Raw genomic sequence first — 24,439 nt, forward strand, 5'->3', positions numbered from 1 at the left:
GATTTTTTATATTAAATAAGAATGAACTGGAAATTGGTGATTTACTTGGCAGATATTGGATCTTGAAAATGAAATAATTGTTCTAAAAACATTAGATCAACACTGATTTGAAATGCCTGCTTTGTAATTACTTGTGAGTGAAATCTATATTTAGTTTGAGTTGTGCTTTTGGTTTACATTAGTATGAGTTGGTTATAAAGTAGACGAAAAACATAGACCAAATACTTCTGCAAATCTGAGCTCCTTTTGTCCTGAAACACTAGTTAATATTTTTTTAAAACTTTTCTGTTAGTCATTAAGTTATTGCTTTTTCTATTTTACTTTCTAATTAGGTAAATCTGAACAAGTGTGTGTGTGTGTGTGTGTGTGTGTGTGTGTGTGTGTGTGTGTGAGAGAGAGAGAGAGAGAGCGAGAGCGAGCGAGCGAGCACGCGCGGGCAGGGGGAGAGAAAGAAAGCAGGAAGTAGTCAACTTGTAGGCTAAAGAACAAATAGAGAAGACCTCTTAAGTGAAAGTTCAGTACCCAGCCTTTCTTAAGACATAACAAGTACATATTATTGGCTGAATTATGATAATTTGTGACTTGGAATAGAACTATTTCTTTCTTTGGTGCAATTAAAGTCAGTGCATTCATTGAGCATCTATTCTCTAGCTAGTCCTTTGTTAACTAGAGAGCAGGCTGATTCAGTCTTCTATAACAAATGCAGCTTGGTTTATGTGTCTGCTCAGTTATGGAGTGCAGGGCTAGTTATGTACTACCCTATCCTGCCATGGGAGAAGTAAGAAAACTGGGCTCCTTTGCCTTGCCTGCTCTTTTAAAAATGTGCAATTCTAATAAATCAGGAACTAACATACCTTGATGTCCTCAGGGACTTAGATAATTTTGCCTATACAGCCTCAGGTTCCTCAACTTTAGAATCAATGTCAAGCTATGAGGTATGAAGTAAAGTCTAGATTTTTGAAGACCAGTTAAGGGTGTGAGAGGTTAGAAGGGTGGATGTGTATAGAGGGGAGTGACTGGCAGTGAAACCATTTGAGTGGCAAATTCTGAGGTGTGAAAAGGTACCAGGTCTCTCAGGACCATGTTTGTGTCTGTGTGTTTGTGTGTCTGTGTAATCAAATACAGATGACATCTCCCACTGATCTGTGACTCTTTTTAGGTATTATAGGCTCATCCATTATTTGGAATGGATGATGATGATCTCCCTGAGCAAAATCACATGCATACAGGATTAGGGCATCTAGCAAAGTCTAATGAACAGCAAGCAGTCCAGGGAGATTTGCTAAGCCTAGCCATTGTCATATGAGACTTGCTTTTATGTGCCATGCATGCTGCTTAGGCAAGCTAACTAAATATTAGGGACCAAGCACAAGACAGACAACATATTGGAAAAGGAACTACATTTATTTCTTCAGTGCCGATGGCTCTTCAGAATCATATTTTGCATTTATTTATTTATTTATTTTTAAGAGAGAAAGAGAGAATTTAAATATTTATTTTTTAGTTTTCGGCAGACACAACATCTTTGTTTGTATGTGGTGCTGAGGATCGAACCCGGGCAGTACGCATGCCAGGAGAGCGCGCTACCGCTTGAGCCACATCCCCAGCCCCATATTTTGCATTTATATTTTGGGATTGGCACCAGCACCAGAGGTGCTCAGTGTTTGTCCATTGATATAAAAATTTGGGAAGTCCAGATGATCTGTTTTCTTTTTTAAACATTGTGTATCTTCTTTTAGACATTTTTAAGCAAATCATATTGGGCTTATTTTTCTTACCTCCTAATATTTGTTCATACATATGTGCCTAATTTATAACTTGAAGCATAGATGCCTCATTCTGTATTCTGTTCTTATTTATTATATCACATGTGTTTCTTTTCCCTTATTTAATATTATCTGTATATTTTTGAATAAATAATAACTTTCACATTATTCAATAATCACAAGTAACAAAAAGGAATACAGTGAAAACACCCTCCCTACCTCCTGTATACTCTAGTCTCCCAGTTTTCTTTTTTCAGACACAACCAGTGTAATAAAATTCTTAAATTTTTTTTCAGAAATACTTTACTAACACACAGGTAAATGCATATAAATACCTTCAACAAGGTAACCTACTGTGCATAATTTTTGTACCTTATATTCTAGAGCACTATTGAATGTTGTCTACATTTTTTGGAGGGGTACTGGGGATAGAACCCAGGACCACTTTACCACTGAGGAACGTCCCCAGCCCTTTTGGTTTTTTATTTTGAGACAGGGTCTTGCTAAGTTGCTGAGGCTGGCTTCAGACTTGCAATCCTCCTGCCTCAGCCTTCCGAGTTGCTGAGATACGAGGTGTGTGTCACTGTGCCAGTCATATTGTCTACAGTTTTTAAAAATAGATATATCTCAGATTTGTTATCATCATTAATATCTCAACATGCCACTAACCACAGCCTCTCCTTCATTTTTCCTACACGTGCTTTCTGGCTTCATCCTTATCTCTCATCCTCCAACTCCTTACTATTCTGCCAGTTTATCTGCTTGGTTAAGTTTTCCTATCTGCCTGAACATCATCCTGTTTAACCATTTTCAACTACATTGGCATATTGCTGCTTTGCTGAAATTTTTTTTCTAGCTGATAAAGCTAACCATCGATTAGGCCAAACATCTTTTTCCATTTTCGTCCACCTGGGATGCTGGGTGCTCTAGAGAAAATTATACTAATGTGCAGATGGGTGCCACAACACATTTACAATAACTGATCTCACATGTCCCATATGCCCAGAAGTTACATGTTTCTAATAAGCTCTTCCACTCATTGTTTCCAGTCATTCTTCCCACCAGAATGATTTTTCTAACATGCAAATGAGATCACGCTAGAATTTTTTAATGGCACCTCATCATCTATAATTTGTTTCTCAACATGTGACCATTTGTCCACCTGTAATAGAACCACTAAGTTCAAAGTCACTTATCCTAAGACATTTATTTTTGTATTTAAAAATTATTTTTATTGAGGTATCAACAGTAAATATGCCCAATGTATATTTTGCGTATTGTGTGTACATCTCTATAGCCACCACTCCAGTAAAGATATAGAACCAACCCCTCCTCCACCTAAGGTAGTCACTAATTCACTCTCACAATTTTGGATTAGTTTTTGTTGTTGTTGTTTTGTTTTTATATTGGGGATTGAATCCAAAGGTATTTTACCAATGAGCTACATTCCTTCCCGCTCCCCCACCCCAGCCTTTTCTAAAAATTTCGAGACAGGATCTTGCTAAGTTGCTGAGGATGGCTTCTAACTTATGATCCTCCTTCCTCAGCCTGCTGAGTCTCTGAGATTACAGGCATGCACCATCATGACTAGCTATATAATGATTTTCAACCTTACAATCATATTCAAGAGGAAAAAATACTGAAATATTGATTGAAGCTCTTATATGGGAGTGGGAGTGTTTGTGGGGAGAACTGGTCAATCACCAGGCTTCACTTTCAGGTCATTAGGTCAAAAGCGAGATGTCCACTGGGAGCTTTTGTAGGTCTATATCAGGAGGTGCTTTCTCTGGGACCATTTAGTTGTTCTATTGCTATCTATCTATCTATCTATCTATCTATCTATCTATCTATCTATATGGAGAGACTTTCAGGGTGGGGCTAGAAGTCTCACTCTTGTACATGATGACTTGAATGAATGCATATCTTTTGGAAATTGCAAATTGCCTTTATTTTGTTAAGTACAAGTCTGAATGAGAAATACCACATTATTATATTCATTTGTACAATTAGAGGGCCCTTCTAATTTATTAAGTAGTAAGTACTGTTAAGGTTGAACTTAATGAACAATTTAAATAAGAATCAGGCAAAATTCTAATTTTTAAGTTTAATTAAAATCAAATCCATTAGTCAGGGGGGAACATACAGTCTAAGCCAGGAAATCCAATAGAAGAACTTAAGGGAGAACTAATTACAAAGATATTGTGAGAACTGAAAAAGCCAAGCAGAACAATGAAGCAACACAGAGATTAATCAAAGCAAAGCAAAAGAAGGACCTAGAGTTCCAGTTTTGGGTTTGTTGAGTGTGAGCCGCTGGAAGCAATCTGGCAGGAAGGTAGCATGGATTAGTTGTACAGCTGGAGCTAGAACATGAAGAAGATTCAGCCATTACCAGAAACACTGCTCTGAAGCTCAAAGTTGGCATCTACCAACCTCTTGCCTTTCAGTGTCCCTTCATTGCTTCCAACTGGTCAAAGTAAGGAGTCTGGACAATTGTTGTTGTCAGGGAGAATGGGGATAGATTGAGAAAACAAAAGTGTTTTTGTTTTTTTTTAATACACAAAACATTATGCCTAAGTCCAGACATTTAGTTGAATGGGAAAATTCTCTGGAAACTGCAACTATCAAAGTTCATTCATGAAAATAATATCAGTAAACTAAGGGTTATATACTGTCTAATTCTATTCACATGAAAGTATGGATAAAGCAAAATTATAAGTATAGAAAGCAGATCAGTGGTTGCCAGGGATTAGAGGGACTGTTGACAAAGGAGCATGGGGGAATATTTTGAGGTGATAGAACTGTTTTATATCTTGATTGTGGTAGTGGTTGTAATTCTGCAGACAATTGCCCAAACTCCCAGAACGTTACATAAAAACTGGAGCATAAAAATTGAATTATTTTACATAAATTATAACTATATCCATTATTCTTCTAAAAATTCAACTATACTCATTTCCAACATTGTGCCTCTAATGGGGAAATGTTATCTTTGCCTCCTTTTGATTCCATATTCAATCAACTAACCATTTAAATTTTATCTCACATGATGAAAAGATAGAAAGATTGTTATTAGTGTCATTAAACTGATTTACTCCAGAACTCCTTTCTGGTTATACAATCTGCTAGGTATACTGGATGTCCAATCTAGAATTATGAGTGACTACTTAAGATGTTCCTATTTACCTTCTATTACCAGGATTGCCACTTGTGACTATCTAGGAATCAAAACAAGATTGGGACAGAAGCAAAACGATCTCCTTGTCTTTGTTACATTTCATGAGTGTGGGTGTTTGATTCCATTGTGAGGTGACTTAAACAAGTAAAATCTCTTTCTTTTAGGCATACTTATTTGAAAGTAAGCAACAGAGAACTGACACCATCTGGGGATGCAGCGTTCATATCCATATTCCAAGCAGCAGCGTGGAGGGAAAGGGAATATGGCAGGCATAGCCCTTCACTGAAGGACAGAAGTTGCTTATGCCACTTCTATTTGCATCTTACTGGGTTGCACTGACTGCCCCTACCTTCAAAGAAAGTGAGAAATGCAGTCTTTATTCTGGTCAGCCTTGTATGTGCCCAGCTAAAAGTGGGGGGATCCTGTTACTGTAGAAGAAGGAGAAAATGCCTAGTACAGGACCATTAGCAATCTCTTCCATTCTAGTTCATTTTACAGGTATCTGTATTCATCTGTATTCATTCTGCATGGAGATATATATATCATTGAATGTCTTGAAGGACTCAAGGACTTGAATAACCATCAGTTCATAGGGTGGGCCCCAGCTCTGCTGTGGAGATTATGAATCTAAGGACAGTCATTAATGGGAGCTGTTCTCTGTAGTCACTGGAAACATGGAATTTTAGCACCCTGCTTAGATTTATGTTTCTGATCATGTTGGCTTCAAGGAGTACTTTAATCACCCGATACATACATTATTTGTCAACACTTAATGACAGCCAACCAATACTATACAAAGATTCCTTGATATATTCAAAAGAGAAAATTGGTGGGCATATCACATAATACTTGGTGTCATACTAAAGTTACCTAAAATTGAACTTCACAGCAGCAAGTTATATGAAATTTATGTCATGTCTTTAGGCCATTAGAAAATAATATTATCTATCACATCAAGTTGATACTAATTTGGATGGAATTGCCTTTAGGCTTAGTTTGTAGATTTTGTTGTTGAGGTTGTATAAGAAATAAAAACATAAGGAATATATAGCAAGATCTGTTTATACATCTTTATATAACAGCATAATAACAATAGCCACAGTCTACACTGGTGGGGCACAAAAGGGTCTCACTTTTCAGATGGGTAAACACATTACTCCAGGGAAGGCTACAAGGTTGGAATTGTTAAGCCTAGGTACACAGCATGACTAGTCCAGACTGCGATTTCTGTCTTGTCCCCTTAGGATGCTCTTGGGCAAAAATTTCTTTATTTGTGAAAATTGTAATGACAAAAATGTTGCCCCTGAGATTTATGTGAAGAGCAAATGGAATAAGCTACTGTATATAACCTCAAATATAAGGAAAGACTAAGTGGAGGAAATTTTCAAAAGAAATCATCCCTTTAGAGGACAATGATGTTGATATGACACAGGCTTGACACAGTGATAAACGAAGCACTGTCCTATCAATATTAATTGATGAAGGGGAGGAAGAGAAAAAAGTTACCATCCTCATCTCCATAAATACAACTCTGTCCTAAATTTTGGTTGGGTTTTCACCACTTAACAAATTACTGTGATGATTAAAGAAAAGTCACTATGTTCTGTAGTTACAGATGTATTTCTTCTTCCATATCAAATTAGAGAGAAACCCCAATTGCCAGCAAATTGTGATTGAAATTACTATCTAAATATTCTTGGCCAAATGCAAGAAGCCAAGAAATACACTACTGACTTTAGTGAGACTGCATCCATATGTTTTTAGTTTATTATTTCAAAATTTCATGTGACTTATTTCATTTCTATTTTGTGAGGGAGAAAAAAAGCACTTTGAGCTTTTGGGATGGGAGGGAAGGAGAAGGTTGTTATCTCAATGAGACACTGTTTTTAAATTAGCATATTTTGAACAAATGAATTTCTTCCAAGAATTAGTGTATGGAAAAAATATGCATTATTGATGCCCCAGCGTTATGATACATTGAGATACAAAGGAAGATACAGAGGAAAAACCAAAATACCATGTGATTCTTTGGGAATAGATAGCAATTTATTTCGAGAAACTTGTCCTTAGTCCTAAAGCAACTGCCTTACACCTTGTATCACTCATTTCCTGAGAAATCTCATTGGTCTTAAATACAACATAACTCAAATAATTTGAAGGACTTGAGGAGTCATTAGGACAAGGCTAGAAGTCCCAGATTCATGCAAATAACAAAACTCCCTTTTTCTCTAATTTTTAGTGGCACATTGTATTCTTCCCAGTGAGGGGTGGGGAAGAACTGTGTTCTAATTAGGACATTAATAGGAGTTTGGGGGTGGGATAATATTGACATAGAGTTTATTTATTTATTTTTATTCCTTGCCTATTATTTTTTTCAGAAAACGTATAGTGGACTTTTACCATGAAGAACTTTAAAAAAATCTCTTGATTTTCCAGTAAGATCTTGCATTATGAGGTTAGTGTTTTCCTTCCTTCAAGAGAAAATGAACTCTTGAATCCTCAAAAAAATAAAATAAAAAACCCCAGAGAAAAAGAGAATTTGCTGAAAAGAATGCCATTATCCTCTTGCAAATCCTTTCCTTTCTCTGATTCTCAGTCCTGCTGTCTCATGCATGGACAATGACACAACAAACTTTCAGTGTGGTGATTGGTGTTATAAAAATGCATCTAAGAAACTCACAGTGGCCTCCTCTGGGGTAAAGATGGCTCCTGTTGCAGAGAAAGCCCAAAACCTGAAAACACAAGAAAACCAAACTCAGAATTATTTATTCTCTGGATCCTGATTATTTTAAAATAGTAGCTATAAGTGCTACCTTTTCAAGCACAGAAAGAAAGAGGAGCAAAGTTTTATTTATTTTTATTTAAAAAAATTTTTTATCATTGCTAGGTCAGGCCAGAAAGAAAGATTAGACCCAAAAGATTTCCTGTTAGCAAGTATACTTCTTTGAGACATTGGTAAAAATCTTTTCTTTAGAAATCCACCCAAACCCTGCCATTTGGGCTCAACTTTGTAAACAGATGTGATCTATCCAGAAGACAGAAAATAATAGCATAAAGGAACTTTCCTTTCTCTTTTCAGCCCTAGGAATTTTCATTTAATAAAATACTGAAATCAGCACTGTATGTTTCTACCCTCTTTATTGTTTCTGTAAACAATGTTGACATAGTTCAAGACCAAGTTTTAAATGGTTGTTTTAAGATTCCAGTATCCTCTGTGACAATAAATGATCCAAATCCTGGGGCCTTAATTTTAACTGGGGATGAGTTATGGGGAATAATTCACCCAGTTCAGACATCCCTGATCTGTAATTTCCTTCCAATCTTTGAGAAAGATCTGCCCCCTCCCCCCAAAACACCCAAGGTCAGCATTTTAAATACAGTGTCTGATTAAAAATTTAAATTACCACTACCCAATGCCAAAATGATGACCACTATAAATAATTTTGTCTCCAGGATGTGGCTGCTTATATGTCTGTGTAATCATTCAGATATTAATATTATCTAACAAATTGGGCTCATACTAAGCATTACGAAATGCAAAAAAAAAAAAAGAAAAAAAGAAAAAAGAAAAGAAAAACGTATGTCAAATGTGATTTTGAAGTCATCATGACATTTATGTTATGGTATCAATGGCACTAAGGTATACTGACTACAATATTTACTAAAATATTTATTATTCGTTTGTCTCTACTGTTGATAAAAGTGGGCAAGTTGAATTCGTTCTGACTCACAGGTAAAATGCTAACTTACGTCCTTGTATTTACTATCTTTGACCCTTGGGAAAGCACAATAATTTCTCTGACAAAGTTAAGGACAAATACCTTTGGAAAGGAGATGACAATGGGGGGGCAGATAGGAATCTGGGTGCCTCGATACAGGGGTGAGGCCTAAGGCAAGTGAGTTGTGTTCCTCACCGACCCCCACATTTTATACACATGGCACCTAGCTGGGAATAAACATCAAATACAATCCGGAAGAGAATAAAAATGATCCAGGGGAGGAACAAACATTTGAAGATGAATCTGGAAGGAGGCTCAGGGTGCATACATACAACACATACTACTCAGATAAGTTATATGGCCCCTGTTCACGGCCTGGAGCCGGTCTTTTCCCCAGCCTATTGGTTCCTGGCGTCACTTCTAGCAGAACTGCGAAATTCTCAGAAGTCTTGAGGACTAAACCCAGTTGTTCTCAAACTTGGCTGCAATCAGAACCACTAGAGATGTTTTGTGTGTTCCTTTCGGCTCTAAGGCGCTCACAATCGACGCTTTTGAATCTGTAAGTCAGGGAGCAGCTGGGCACTGCGAGTTTGTAACTGGAGCCGCAGGTGAAGGCTGCGGGAGGGAGGGTCTGCGAAGCGCTGCCAAGCCCACCGTGGTGTTTGCTGACTGCGGGCCAAGGAGTTTCCCGGTGGATCCCTGGCCTCGCCGCACCCCGCCAGGGGGCGCCAGGACCTCACTTTACTTAGAAGGCTGGTACCCTCTGGCGCTCCCAGTCCTGGACCCGCGGCACGTCCACAAAACACTCAGGTATGCCAGGAAGGGAGAGCGACCCTCGAAGCGCACCCAGCTGCAAGGGGTGTCTCTTCCAAACCCCTCGCGCTCGGGCTCCCCTGGTCACCCGCCCTAGCGTAAGACCGTGTTTTGTGTTTTGTGTTGAAAGCTGTCTCCGCCCTGGTACTGCTCGAAGGCGTAAATGAGTGAGGGGTGGGAGGGGCGGCGGGGGAAATGCAGAAAAGAGGCGCCCGGGACTGAATACCTTCTTTAAATTACTGCTGACACCTCGGTTCCAGGCCCCTAAAATCTCAATCAACAATCCATTAGAACTCAACAGGAGTAAAACTAAATCCTCGTTTAAGTGTATTTATCCGATCTCCTTTCTCTCTTTCAAATGCTAAATCCATTTCAGCATATGCCCCCTTCTTTCTCTCGCCTTTCTCTCAAGACTGGCAGCCCATACCACTCTTGTAAATATGAAAGATGCTAATCATATGACATATCACGTCTCCGTCGGAGCCGGAATAAAGCCTTCAGATTTGGGATCATTGCCTCCAGACAACAGCTTCATCAGCCGGAAAGTTGGTTTTTTTTTCTCCTTTCCTTCAACTCTCAATCCCTTCTTTGTCTGGAGGAAAATGCAGCCGACTCGAGCCACCCAGGCCATATGGTTCACTCTGTATTTTCTTAGTTGAATTCTGAATTGTTTCTGTGACTTGCGAAGTTTTTTTGGAAGTGCGTATAAAGACATAGAAGAGCTACTTGTGCAAGGAGCGCTGCCCGACGCGCCGCGGCCGCCCCCTCCCGGCCGGGAGACCCAGCCCTAGCTCCTCCGCCCAGGGTAATATCAACAATCGCATTATCACAAGGTTATGACTGACAACCGAGGAGGGCACAGCAGTGTGGTTCGCTGGAAGCGAGTACTGTGAGCCTGGCAAGGCCCCTCGCACCTAGTAGGTGCTTGAGAAATACTGGGCGGGGTGGAAGGGGATTCAAGAAATAACTCGACCTTGGATCGACCTTGAGTGCTCTGCATTCTAAAGGACCTGTGGATCCCTTGGGGCAGGTGTGTGTGTGTGGGGGGGGGGACTGCATCCTTGCCCTCCTCCTGTCTCACTGTATTGAATTACATTCTTTTATTGTCTACATAACACTTCGTTTTCTGGTGTACATAACTTGTTTTTTTCAGTCGATTTATTGGAATGTAAGCTGTATGCGGGTAGTAATCGCGCCTGTGTTGTGTGCAGTGTTTCCGGGGTTGGTACAATACTTGGCACGCACTGGGTGCTCCTTTAAGGGCAGGAAGGTGGGATGAGTCAAAGAATAAGATAAAGTCATAAACTGATATTTCATTCCTGAAAGGTATAGACTAAGAAAGTTTCTCTGTTAAAGATTCGAATTTACCTCAATCTCAGCCCTTTGACGTATCAGTGAGAAACAACAATTCAGTTTATTTCCAGGAAAGAATTCAGTGTTGTTTTTTTGTTTTTGTTTTTAGTGGGGAGAGGAGAGGGGAAAATCAGCTTTCAAGATCTTTATCCATTTCTCTGAATAAGTTTTGTGTTTTCCGGGTTCGGGACAGACCCTGGGAGGGAGCAGGCTGCCAAATTTTCTTTCTCTCTGTCTAACTCCTTACACAAACCCCAAAGGGCCCTTTCACCAAATCATTAAATTCTACAGAGGTGGTCAAGCCCGCACTGCTTTTCATGAAACGGAGAAAGAAAAGGGTCCTTGAAGTTTAGAAGATGCCCAAGGAAAACTCCTTGAATGACATCAAAAGAATGAGTTTCCATAGCTGTTGAAGCACGAGGGCAGTGTATCCGCACAAAGGGGGATCGGGGCACCGGGACGGGCCCACCGCTCTGTCCCAGGACAATTGGGTCACTGAAATAGGGAATTAATTACCATTGGAGAGTGGGCAGCCCATTCACCACTGGCTGAGTTTTATTAAACGCCAATATAAATAACAAAACAACTCTTGTGGTTGCACTATTCCTACACGCCAAAGGAAGGATTATGCTGGGGATTAACATCTTAAAGTCTATGAGACTTTCTGACTCAAGGCTCGGAGCTGGTAATCGTGTTTGTCTCCTGGTTCAGCGATTAGTGCTCTCTTTCTTGCACTTTCCCCTGGATAGCCAATGTCCCTTTTTGCAGGCACAGAGGCTTGGAGAGGAGGTTCCCTCCTTAGTGGGCCCCCAGCTTCCCACTCACGCACCGGCTGTTCTTTTTCAAACCTCACCTGAGGAGAACAATGAAGAAGCTAGTCCAGGTTGGCATAATCTACAGGGATTTCTTTCCTTAGAGGTAAAGAAGGGCGCTTGGGGAAGCTGGTCGCAGTAGGGGCAAGGGAGAAAGTAGGTCAATGAAGAAAGCAGGGAGCCTCCCAGCACCTGCGGGGCAGATCCTGCGATCAAGCCGACCTTGGTGTCAAGCCCGAGTCCCTGCATGTTTGTCTTGGGACACCAGAACTTGTTGTGCGGTTTGAGTCAGTGGTCTCCGGAATAGGGCTCTGGGCCTGGGAGATGATCTTGCCTAACCTCAGTCTCCGCTAGCTGATTCCTTCCATTCTGGGAATATCAACAAGCGGAAGGGCTAGCGTAGGGATCTACCCGGGATCTCTCCAGAATTCAGTCCACGCCGAATCCTCCCCGACAGGATCCATGGGTAAAAGCGAGGGTGAGACCAAGAGTTCCAAGCAATAGCAGCCTCTGGGGACCCAGACCAAGGCAAGGCGTTAGTTTATATTAGTTTCCTTGGTTCCTTGGAGCTTCCCCAAAATCCGAAATCACGTTTGCTTCCAGTTCTCACATCACCAATAAGGAACCCCAAATCGCAAGTACTCTATGGAGAAACAGGGGAGGCTGTTCCCACCCCAGCCACCCCTGCTCTGGAAACTGCGTTTCTGGTGTCTAGGGGAGAACTTTCTCGCCATATTTGCTCCTTTCTGAAATATCATCCGGAGGATAAGGATTTAGGTTATGAACTCCAGCTGGGCAGGAACATCAGTCAGCCCTTCTTTAAACAGACGTACTCTTTTCTTGTATCCTGGAAAGACAACCAAAACTTTGCTGTTGTCCTTCGGAGAAAGGGCGCCCTCTTTGACGCCCCCAGATATTCACCTGCAACAGCAAGGCTGGGACCAGTTGGCCTCTTTTGCGACTTGTGAGGTCGAAGTGTGGATGGGATGTAGCCTATGGCCCCACAGTAACACCTACCCTAAACTTTAGGGCTTCTGGGTCGTCTTAAAGTTCAAGCTTCTTAGAAGCAACAAAGACTTTCTAAAGATCTCCACCCCCTCACCCCTCCTCTTACTTCACTTTTCTCTTGCTACACGAACTCGCCTCCCCTTTCTTTCTAAGGCTAGGGGATGAGTTTAAATCATTGTGCTCCCATTTCTTGATAACCGCCTGCTTTGAGCTTTTGTTCTCTTAAAGTAGGATTGCATACTGAAAAGAGGGGCTGAAGATGAACAGTTTGACCCTTTAGGACAGTTCACGCAATGGACAGGAGCGGCCCTCGGTCACCATCCTCGCTGATGCTATTCACGCTCTCCCCTCCCACTTCACATAACATTTCAGCCTCGTTTCATCTGGACAATCTTTTAGACCACACAAGTGCCTCTTGAATTTATTTAAGTTAAAAGAGTGCTAGAAGGATCCAGCTAAGGATATTTGGTGTTGGTCACGTCTTCGCAAAGCTGAGTACAAATCGAAATCTTTCCCCCAACCACTGCAAGTAAAACTGAGCAAAATGCTGAACAAATAGAATTCCGCTAGCTAGGCAACTGAGTCTGGAAGGTTGGTCTCTGGATTGCATGAACGGTATTAGTTTGTCCTTGTGCCTCTTTTCTTTTCTTATGCATTTTGCACAGTGGTACATATTTCCCCGAAGTGTTCCAGTATGAAGAGGGAGGCAGCTCTCTTGAAAGCTGCAGCATAAACACAGAAGAGTTCCATGATGATATTGAAGGTGACTTTTTTACATCTGTACTTTCCACAGTAATCTAAAGTACTCCAGTGCACATATCCAAAGAAGCAGTTATTTAAAAAAAATTCTATGAAACATAATATCTTTGTATCTAAATGATTTAGAGATTGGTTTATACCAATATTTGAATATATACAAAGCCCTAAGGGTTTTTTTTTTGTTGTTGTTTGTTTGTTATTTACAGTATTGGAATACTGTTTCCTTTTAAAGGAAACTTCCAGAATAGGAAATGTACAGTTTATCTTAATACTATTTTCCTATTTCTAAACATCTGCACAGCATACATTCATATATGCATTATTTAAAAATATATATTTAGTTTGTCAATGGACCTTTAATTAATTAATTAATTAATTTATATGCAGTGCTGAGAATTGAACCCAGTGCCTCACACCTGCCAGATGTGCGTTCTACCACTGAACCACAACCCCAGCCCCTCATATATGCTTTATTAACTTCTCACACATGGCGGGGAAGGTGAATTTTGTCAAAGGAAAGAATGTGCCCTTTTAGTGAATCATGAAAACATAAAATCCCAAGAGAATATATAAGCTGAGGAGTCAGGCACCCAAATACAGTTAACAATCAACTAAAGAAACCCACTGGATGTTTCACTAGCACTAAGCATTAGAACCAGTTTGATCTCATTGTTATTTGGGGTTATACAAGTCTCCCGAGGCTTCCCTTTAAAGTCTCTACTTGGATTCCAGTTCTGCTCTTTCTGTTCTTAATATTTTGTCATTAAATCAACCTAGCACTTCCTAGATAAATCAAAATTTGAAAGCAACCTGTCCAAAAAGATATGTTTCTACTGATACTAAAGAAAACCTTCCTTTGTTTTCTATTGCATTAATCTATTGGCTTGTCTCTCCTTGCAGGCAGCCCCTGTGGAGAGATGTAGATATCCAAAGACTGTCACACCATGGTTCCTCCCACTATCCCAGTATTTATTTTTAGCAGTCTTTGATCATTTCCTCAGAAACTAGCTTTCTCATCCTTTATTTCATTCAAATTCACAAACAAAAACCCTGCATTCACTCCATCAAGTTCCTTCAATTCTTATTTGGCTAGACAAGATCACACCCTTGGTCAATTTTCTTTTAGGAGGGCTTTGAGAAGAGTATTTGTTTGTTTGGGATCAGTGATCATTGCCTATAAAATAATGCTCATGTGTACATGCAACTAAGTAAAACAATTCTGCCATCTTTCACTACTGACCTATCTTTTGCTTGATCAAATTTCTTTATGAAGTTCTGATTCTGTAGGTTCCCGAAACCTGAGAGAGGCAGATGTTGTGTGCCAAGGAGACTAAATGTGTCTTCCTTTTCATTTGAGCACTTATAACAAATGAAATCAAGCTATTCAGAAAGGATTTAAGGAGGGACTGAGAAAATAATGCTTTTAAATTTAGGCAATTTGTTTTAAAAGAGGAGGAGTTGAAAACATCAATATGAAAGAGCAAATAGAAAATTATTATAGTTTTCAAACAATTTCAAGACAGAAGTCTGTCTCTTTCACAAGATTCTAATTTTCATGTTCTGCACTTTGTGCCTTCCAATCTTGCTCATTACTTCCCTGCAGAAACATTAAACAAGAGAAGGCCACGTCAAAAACACTAAAAACCCACTGAAACACAACTTATTTTCAAGCTCTACAAGTCCAGGGAGACAAATACCAGAAAATAATATTCTTTTGCCTTTCTTGGACTTCAAACACTCCAGCTTCCCCTCCTATAAACTTAATTTGCAAAAGGGATCTCAAGAGATGACTCTATAGTTTATTGGAGTCCAGATCTATCCCACCATTCGTGTAACTGCTAAGTAAAACTGGCTCCAACGCACATTTAAGGGGTCTCTGGTTCTGCCTCTAAGCAAAATCAGCCACGGTGACAAGAGGGTGGGCCTGAGTTAGGGGGAATAGGGGAGGGCTAAGTGTAATTTAGAACAAGTTTCCTCCTAAGTCCAGTAGCCCTTCAGCTCTTTTTTCTCATTGAAAAGAGGGAGAATTGGGAGGAAGGGCCCCATGTCCCTACAACGCCCCCCAGCGCGGACCAGAGGTCACAGAAATGTCAGCGCAGCCTATTCGCTCGCAGGAGCAACAGCTCCGCCACTCCTCCTGTTCTGCTGGCTGCCACCCACGCAGGAAGCCTCCTTTACTTACCCGCCTCTCTCTAAACCGAGGTTAACCTTCTCCCCACTCAAGAAAAAAAAAAAACTATGTTAATGACAGGAGCCTCAGTGTGCTTCAGGTGAAAGAAGTCACTTTCAGTTCTAACATGAGTGCTCTTGATTCTTGCATTCTCTAAATGCTGATCAAATGCTCCAACTACATCTTCCCTTCTAGGAGATGCCTCTGTGAATTCCCAGTGTCCTCTCACATCACCCTCCCACTCCAGTTTATCTGGACCCCAAACTCCTTGCTCACAAAGTGCCCACAGCTTGTCATCCGTATCCCTTTCCTTTCCTAGCAAAATGAATGTGTTTAAAAAATCGTGGACCATTTGATACAGCCCCTAAGAGGCTTTGCCAAGAGACTCCCGGCAGCACCACAAGGCTAACTGCTTTCCCCGGGATTCTGACCCCCATTAACTAATTCCTCGGCTCCCATCGCCTGCGAGCTAGAAGGCCGAGCAGCGCTGGGTGGGATGCGTGTGCGCGCGCGTTGGGGCGGGGGGTAGCTGTGGCGGCCGCGAGACAGGGGCGGGGGTGGTACCCCGGGTCCCCCCATCAGCCCCCAGAGCTCGGGCCCCTAGTGAGCTGCTGAAAGGGAGCGGGCTCCGGTGCGCGTGGCTCGAAGGCCTCCCGGAGTCCGGGGCGCCCTGATTGGCCAGCTGCGCCTCGCGACCTCCATTCATTAATAAATTAGCGGCACGCTCCAGCCGAGCGCGAGCCACCAATCACAATGGACAGCGGCCGCGACAACAGCCGCAGCTTGAGCCGCTGCCGCCGCCGCGGCTTCGGCAGCTCGGGATGCAGCCTGGAGCTCCAACAGGAGCTTTAGAACCATTTTATGCTGATTAGATAAAGGGGGGAAGGAGAGGCGGGGGGTGGTGGGAGGAGGAGGATGGATGGCAGGGCCGGGGGAGGAGGGGAAGGGGCTAAAGAAAGAGAAAGAAATGAATGATGATAATGCAATGAAAAGAATAAGCCGGGAAGGGAAAAGCGGGGGATAAGGGGGGTCAGGACAGGAGGGAGGAGGAGACGGCGAAGGGGGAGGGGTACGGTGAGGTGGGGGCCCGGGGGCAGATCTGATTGTTTTCTGGGTGGTATATAAGGGGTTTTAAGGAGAGTCGTGTGCCAGACACGCAGCCACTGAACCACAAGCAGCTTCGCTTTAACTGGAGTGCCTGGAAGTCGCGTGCCAAGAGCCGCACGGCCAGGGACTGACTGACAGACAGACACGCACCACCACCACAACACACGAGACCCGGGCGGGCTGCCGCCGCCGCCGGGGCTCTTGGCAAACTCGCCCGTCAGAGAGGTCCCCTGCAGAGCCGCGCCACAGTAGCGCCAGGCCCGCTTCTTTCCAGCGTAGAGAAGGACACAGCGTTGCTCCCGAGTGCGGGGAGATTCCAGGCACACGCCAAAGTAATAGTTACGCTGCGGCATATTAGAACCAACTAGGTAAGTATCCACGCCGTGGCTTCCAACTTCGCAGGCTGTTTCCTCCACTTGGTCGAACCACGTCTGCACGCCCTCTACTCCCCGCAGTATTTCTGTTGCTAAGGCTGCAGTTCCTACTGGGGTCGGGAAGAGCACTGATTAGGTTTCCTCCCCCAGTTATGTTCCTCCTTTGAGCCTTTCGGAGCCTGTCATTGCCGGTGCGCCTACCCGGCACGCACCAGTGACAGGGAGAACGTGTCCGTTTGTATGTATACATCTCATTTGCCTTTTCCTCCTTCCCTGCTCTTTTCCGTAGGATGTTTGTCAAATCCGAGACCTTGGAGTTGAAGGAGGAGGAGGACGTGCTCGTGCTGCTCGGCTCGGCTTCCCCAGCCTCAGCCTCCCTGACCCCGTTGTCGTCTAGCGCTGAGGAGGAGGAGGAGGAGCTGGGCGCGTCGGGAGGGGCGCGTCTGCAGCTTGGGGCCGAGGCCGGGCAGGGGGCGCGGGGCAACTCAGCGGCGGGTGCCGAGGGCTGCAGGCCCGCACGGCTGCTGGGTTTGGTACACGAGTGCAAGCGGCGCCCCTCCCGATCACGGGCAGTCTCCCGGGGCGCCAAAACTGCCGAGACCGTGCAGCGGATCAAGAAGACCCGCAGACTGAAGGCCAACAACCGCGAGCGCAACCGCATGCACAATCTCAACGCGGCGTTGGATGCGTTGCGCGAGGTGCTCCCCACGTTCCCCGAGGACGCCAAGCTCACCAAGATCGAGACGCTACGCTTCGCTCACAACTATATCTGGGCGCTCACCGAGACCCTACGCCTGGCAGACCACTGCGGGGGCGGGGGCGGGGGCCTGCCGGGGGCGCTCTTCTCCGAGGCGGTGCTGCTAAGTCCCGGAGGTGCTAGCGCTGCTCTGAGCAGCAGCGGAGACAGCCCATCGCCCTCTTCCACGTGGAGTTGCACCAACAGCCCCGCACCGTCCTCTTCTTCGTCCTCCAATTCCACCTCTCCTTACAGCTGCACTTTATCTCCCGCCAGCCCCACAGGGTCAGACATGGACTATTGGCAGCCTCCACCCCCCGACAAGCACCGCTATGCACCTCACCTCCCCATAGCCAGGGATTGTATCTAGAGCTGCCATCTCTGCTTCCCACGCCAGGGCCATAGTGGGTTCTCTTTCCTGGTTCCAACCAAGCCCTCCTCCCATTTCTTCCTTGCCCCTACTTTTCACTCCCTGGAAACCACCTCACTTAGAGCAGATGTAGCCGTTGTGATTTCTCGGTTGGTTGTTGCATTCCTAGGCTTTGGGGTTAACTTCGTTCAGTCGGGTTCTGATTTATTGAAGGTCTGATGAGTCAAAGAGGATAGTGGCGTTTGGGGGCGCTTCCTGAGACCGAAAGGACGCTGTGAAGAGATGAGGATGGCATATCTAACGAATTTGTGGAGCGGAATGACGCTCCTCCCCTCTCTCGGAAACGCCAGAGGGGCAACTCGGTGCAGTTCGTGTGAATCTCCCAAGGGGAATGCAACTGGTTCCTGTGATCTCTTCACCTTTGCTTCCACATAGAGATGTTAATGTCGAGTAGAAAGACATGGATCTTAGCATCTGAATGATTTTATCGGTAATAATATTATCCACAGATTTGCAATGGCTGGCATCTGCTTTATTCCCATTGCTGTCTGCAGGCTGTGGGAATTTCACCTGTCAAACCAAACTTTCCCTTTCTGATGTGCACTTTGTTCTTTTTCCCAGATTCGTCACAATGCCTATTGTTCCGTTCTTCTCTTTCCTTTTTCTTCCCCATTTTGCCATCTGTCTCTTATGATTTATAAGGGGGGAAAAACTTGTTTTGTTAGAGGGCCAGGTTAGAAGTCATTGTATAATTTGTAGGCTTTGTAATGATTGAATGCAAGCGTGGAAATTTAGGCTGAACTCTCTATCAAAAGCAAAAATGTGGAGGAAAAGGGAAAAATCAGGAGGGAGGATTGCTTCATGCATTATTTATCTCGACCTTTTAGGGGAGAAGGAACTCCTCCATTCTTTCAAGAGATTAGAAATAAATCAACAGTCTGAAAACCTAAGCAGACACGGAGCATTATCTGAATCAGCCACACACGTGTTCTCTTCTATTTATTATAAAGAAAAATTTCATGGGAAAAGTATGTATTTTTTGTATATTCTACAGAGTTTATTCTAGTATGTATTTACATCTTGAAGAACAAGAAAATTGTTCTTGTGATTAAACTATAAATAAAGTATCTAATTTTCATAAGTTTTGTGTATTATATTCTAACTTTCTCTGGCTTATGTGACTTTTAGATACAGAATAAGTTGCGTTTTTTTTCCTCCTGAATTTCTCCCCATGTTAATTGAATATAGCACTTGTATTTGTTGGCAATGTTTGGTGTGGTGTTTCACTAAGAAATTATGAGAAGCTGAAATAACATTATTTCTTACTCCCAATACAAACACAAACTTTATAAGAAATAGATTTCTGAACAAAGTGAGCAAAAAAGGGCAGAGAAAAACTTGAATGATAATTAAGTCACAATAAATCCCACAGTTCAGAATCTTGGCTTTAAAAAATAATGAAGTTGAAATTTCTTGGTGGAGAGTGTAGAAATTTGGCTCTTACTCTTCTTTTGGCTTCAATTTTCATTTGTAAACTGTACTGATTGGAAAATGATGCTTAAGCATCCCACTTCCAGCTCTATTATCCACAATGGAACAAATAAATTCATTATTGGAAGTTGATTTTGCATTAGCTATTTTAACAAGCTAGTTGGTGTGAAAAAAACAAACTCCTGGGGTGGAGGAAAGAGTGAGCTTGAATAAAAAGAATACATCTGAAAGAAATAGCTCTGCTCCCTAATATTTGTCCAAGTAATTACGTATTCAAAACTTCTTAAAGGAGGAAGCAAAAATGATGTAACTTTCATCTTAATCTCCAATGCAGAAATGAATGACCTTTGGTTGACCTTGGTTTAAAAATGACTAAGTTAAAGTGGACCACATTCTAGGATTGAGTACAATTCTAGGATTAGGTTGCTTGCGGGAGGGTGTCTATGAAACCGCCAGCTTAAAAAACAAAACAAAACAAAAACATATTATTAAAAAAAGTGATGGTAGCTCAAGGTACTCAACTACCCATGAAGATCTACTTCTGCTTTGAGCGAAATCCTCCACTCCTCTGCATAAAGCAATGATATTTTTTTCCTGAGATATCCATCTGGAATTGCTCCTTTCCATCCATAGGGAAAATATTCAGTGTTTCATATTTTAATGATTCCATTTTTATCAAAGGAAGAAACAACTCAAGGTTTTTGTTTAGTTTTCTTACTAAGAGGAACCTGTTGAAAAATCCCTTCTAATTTAAAGATAGGCTTACTCTCAGCCAACAATAAATCATCTGCTATGGGGAGAAAGTGATATTTCTGTTATTCACATTTATGTTTTAAGTGTTTAAAAATCCAAGTCAAGCAAGCAAATGACTTAAGAAAGTTTGAAAACATCAGTTTTGATGCCAAGCCACGCCTGTTCCATTAATATACTTATGATGAAATATTGTGCTTCCTCTGGAAACTTGCTCATGAAACAATTCATGGCACAAGACTGTTGGGGCAGATCCTGGGGGCAGTTAGTTTCCCAGCCATGGAAATACTCTCCAGTTGGTGAGGTCAACCTATAAACAGGTGATCTTAATGACTTAGTTGGACAGGCAGGGATGGGCAGATGACCCAATAATCTTAGCTTTGACTAAGTGTAATACAGCTAATGACTCAACCCCCAGTTTAACAGCATCTGGTAGCCATCTCTACTCAGTTTTTCCAAGACCAGAGACTTGTCTACCTTTTCAAAGCCAGAACTTGCAGATCCTCATACACACCAGAAGCATGTCATACACGCCAGGGGTTCTGTCTACATCTGAGATCAATCTACAGGTTTTCCCTTGTCCATCTAAGTGCACTTCATTTTACACTAAATTAGTGCAATTGTTTTTATGGTATCTAATCATCTTCAGCAGTTAAGAATGAACCGACTGCTCACTTAGCCCTGGGAGTTCTCCCCAACCCCCCAGAACCTCCTCAGCCTAATGGGCTGAGGCCCAGTGGTCCTTTAAGCCTTTCCGTAGGAATGAGTACGATTGCAGGGTAGAAACCAAGTCTTCTGCAATAGGGAACAATTTCGCTTTTCTATTTTACACATTTCCCTCCCCACGTTTTGACCATTGGGCCTCTGAGTACACCATTCTGTCTCTGGTGGCTCTTTGATGAGAGATTTTCTTCTGATGATAATTCACACTACCAGAGTTGATAGATCTTTCCAGCGCCAGTGGGTGCTCTAGGGCGCATTTGGCTGAGCGCCTAGAGGCGCAGGGGTTGGTCCTGTGCTCATTGGAGCGTGGATTTAGCGTCACCAGGGACCCGGCCGTTGGTTATATTGATGTGTTCTAAGTGCCCAGGCTTTGTTATGGCTCCTTTTCCTTCATCAGATTTTAAATACAGCCAGTTCAGGCCAAGAAGGAGGGAAGAAAAGTAGAGAAGCCCGCTGCCAACCCTGAGGCCAGCCTTGGGAGCGGGGCCCAGACCCCACTGGAGGCGAAAGACGTGACTGAGGCCTCCGCGGTCCCTAGTGCACCGGCGGAGGAGAGGTCACAGGAAGAACCCGGGCAGCCTTGGACACGAGGTATCGAGGGCCCAGTCAGTCCTTCCCAAAGTCTACTCCCATGGCCTAGGAAAGTCTTCTGGGTCCAAGGCCGTGCTCACTCGCCTGTTGGCTTTGCAGGGTCTCTGGGCTGCTAAAGGACCCGGCCAGCAGGCAAGGCGGGGAACTGAGGCGACTGTACCCGCCGGGTACACACCTCCTGCATTGCACAGCCTTGGGCAGGTTGTGACTTCTGGGCACCAACACCTGGAACCAGTTAAAAGCGCCTTCTCCTCACCCTCGGCCCTGGTCTCTCTCCACCCCCTCGGGCTCCCAGACGAGCTTTGAATGTATTAATTAAATAAAGCGGGCAGCCCTTGAATCGCACCAGTGCAGGGCGCTCCTGGGAGCGTGAAAGTCCCGGCCTCCGAATCAGCAAAAGAAATGTGTGAAAAGAGAATTAGTGAAATTAGGTTAGACCAATAAAACGTGAGGGCTCCATCACCCGTCCCTCCCGCCTACCCCCAAGCCTGAGGCTACAAGGGCTATCTGGTCTGATCTATTGTTTCCCGCCCCAGCAGGGGGTTCATTGTGTGATAAATAATTCCCCCTCCATTTTCTTTTATTCTTAAAAAAATGGGTATTTGCATAATCAGTGCTTTGATGTGGCCAGAAATCAGAGGTTTGGTCTCTCCAAGTCTGCTATTGGTAGCGAAGCAACAAAGCTAGATCCAGGTCTTTCACTTCACTGACAGTGTGTGGGGCAGATTGTCAGAAATGGCAGCCTTAAGCTGCTGCCTCCTTTATAAAGGATCCACTTTAATGATTAAACTTAAGGAATGTCCAAAAGGGGGTGGCGGTGAAAGACAAGTGTTCTCTTCCCCCTCCACTTCTCCCTGTCCTTCAGAGTTTATTGTTCTCTGCAGTTTATTTTCCAAAGCGTTTGAGGTGGGGGTGGGGTGCGTCTCCCTCCGGGCCGCCCCACGTGGCTCGGAGTGGATACCCGCAGGGGTTCCCCCAAGGCCGAGGAGGGGCGAGGTCTGCAAGAGCGATTCTTCTCGCCCCCCATCCCCTCTTCCAGTTTTCTTTTCCCAGTTTGGTTTATACAGCCAGGATGGATGGAGTTCCTCTTAAGGAGAACGCTGAAGTGAGTCGCTCTTTAGTCCCCGAGTGGAATCTGAGGTTTTGTGTGTGTGGGTGTGTGTGTGTGGGGGGGGGGAGTTCCCTGGGAACGCAGCTTGGGGCCAGTTTCAGAGGGTCCCCGACAGGAGAAGCGAGCAAAGAAATCCAGTCATCCGGAAAGCAGAACGCTAAAGCCAGTGAGGCCGGAGCTATTATTTTCCTGCAAGGTGGCGTGAGTCGCGAGGACAGAGTGGGAAAGTATCCTGATGGTGCATGCGCTACAACAAACGACTCCCCCCCGCCCTCGGTGCCAAGGTCGGGAGAGGGGAGATGGGGGTGTTTGTGTCTGCTTTCGCACGCATTCTCATCTTCTCCAGCTGCTCAGAGCGCAGAGCGGGGGAGGGGGGATGCCAACTTAGATTACTAGCTAGCGACACCCTGTGAAAAGGTTGGACCATCCTGAGCATCTATGCACAGGGGCTTCACCCTGGGTAGCTATCACCTGCGTGAGCTGCCCTTGGCTTCTCCTTGGAGGTGAAGCAGGAAAGGAGGAGGCTCCTCAAAATACTTCTGTAACCATTCCTCCCCCTCTGCAGCCAGCAACTCTCCAACTTGACAGCGGGGTGGGGGATGGGGGAGGATTCTTCAGGTGTTTTAAGAAATAAAAGGACCTTGGATTCACAATTCTTCCCACTGTAGGCATACTTTGAGGGTCTGGCTTTGGAAGCAACTCTTAAGACTCAACTTACTTGGCACTCAATTCACATTGAATTCCAAAGATGTAAGAAATGAAGAGGCAAAAAGTTATTTCCCAGGACACATCTCCAAGAGAATGCTGTTTGCACTGTAGCTGGTCTTTAAAAGATGGAATAAGTCGTATATATGTGCTTGATAGATTTGTATCAGATTGTATAGCAGACTTTATTATTAGTGTTTTTCCAAATTTCCCCTTCTTTTCTAATGACTCCATCATCTCCTTCTATTTGTTTTTCTTCATTTTGTCCATTTGCACCCCATTTTGCACCCTTTCTTTCCCTTTTGCTCTGTAGCTGGAGGCATACCTGGGGACATTAAACAATGAGTAAAGAACCAAACCTTTCACTTGTTTTATTTAGTGTAGAGACAAATAAAAGTGCTAAAGTTCTTGGAAAATGGACACAGGAACCTTTAAAAGGGAGAGAGAACTGGGGGCTGGTTTCCATGGCAGCAACTTGCAATAAAGCCTAATTCCAAGTGACAAAGAGGTCATCTTCCTTTTCAAACGTGTTTATGATCCCTTTGTGTATTGTATTTTGGCATAAAAGCTTCTCTGCACTGTCAGGGCTCCACGTGCAGCTCTATGACTCTCAAGGGGGTTTATTGCCTCCTTGGCATAAGAATAGCCAAAAGAAGCCAAACTAGTGCCAGTGTGACAAAAGAGTAACCCCACAGGCTTGCCACTGCTTTTTTCCCCCTTTTCCTGCAATACATAAATCTTGCTATGCATTAAGTAATTAAAAATGAAGAATACTGGGATAACTTAATTTCAATTTTGTGTTTTTTCTACCTTTTACATTTACTGAAATCACATGCAAACACAAGAAGATTGATTCCATCATGTGAGGCTGTGTTTATTTTCTTGACTTACTTTTTAGATAATTTT

At 43.4% G+C, this 24,439-nt stretch overlaps 2 protein-coding genes across 3 annotated transcripts; one reads left to right on the forward strand and one right to left on the reverse strand.

Annotated features, from left to right (window-relative positions):
• Nucleotides 1-11,363: 11,363 nt before the first annotated feature.
• Nucleotides 11,364-18,569, reverse strand: LOC144366869 (uncharacterized). The gene is made up of 2 exons (XM_078021807.1): nt 16,833-18,569; nt 11,364-13,368 (listed from the first exon to the last, which is right to left on the reverse strand). Exons 1-2 carry the CDS (start codon nt 17,033-17,035, stop codon nt 13,122-13,124), a joined length of 450 nt encoding a protein of 149 aa, XP_077877933.1. The 5' UTR covers nt 17,036-18,569; the 3' UTR covers nt 11,364-13,121.
• On the forward strand, nt 16,642-19,303 carry Neurog2 (neurogenin 2). Of its 2 annotated transcripts, none has more exons than XM_078021806.1 (2): nt 16,642-18,652; nt 19,050-19,303. In XM_078021806.1, exon 1 carries the CDS (start codon nt 17,347-17,349, stop codon nt 18,160-18,162), a length of 816 nt encoding a protein of 271 aa, XP_077877932.1. In that variant the 5' UTR covers nt 16,642-17,346; the 3' UTR covers nt 18,163-18,652; nt 19,050-19,303. The 2 variants fall into 2 exon arrangements, with proteins under 2 accessions (XP_077877932.1, XP_005330163.1); XM_005330106.3 differs by having other exon boundaries at nt 16,643-17,050; nt 17,346-19,303.
• Nucleotides 19,304-24,439: the final 5,136 nt, after the last annotated feature.

This window comes from Ictidomys tridecemlineatus, chromosome 9 (genome assembly GCF_052094955.1).
Source record: "Ictidomys tridecemlineatus isolate mIctTri1 chromosome 9, mIctTri1.hap1, whole genome shotgun sequence".
NCBI classification, from domain to species: domain Eukaryota; kingdom Metazoa; phylum Chordata; class Mammalia; order Rodentia; family Sciuridae; genus Ictidomys; species Ictidomys tridecemlineatus.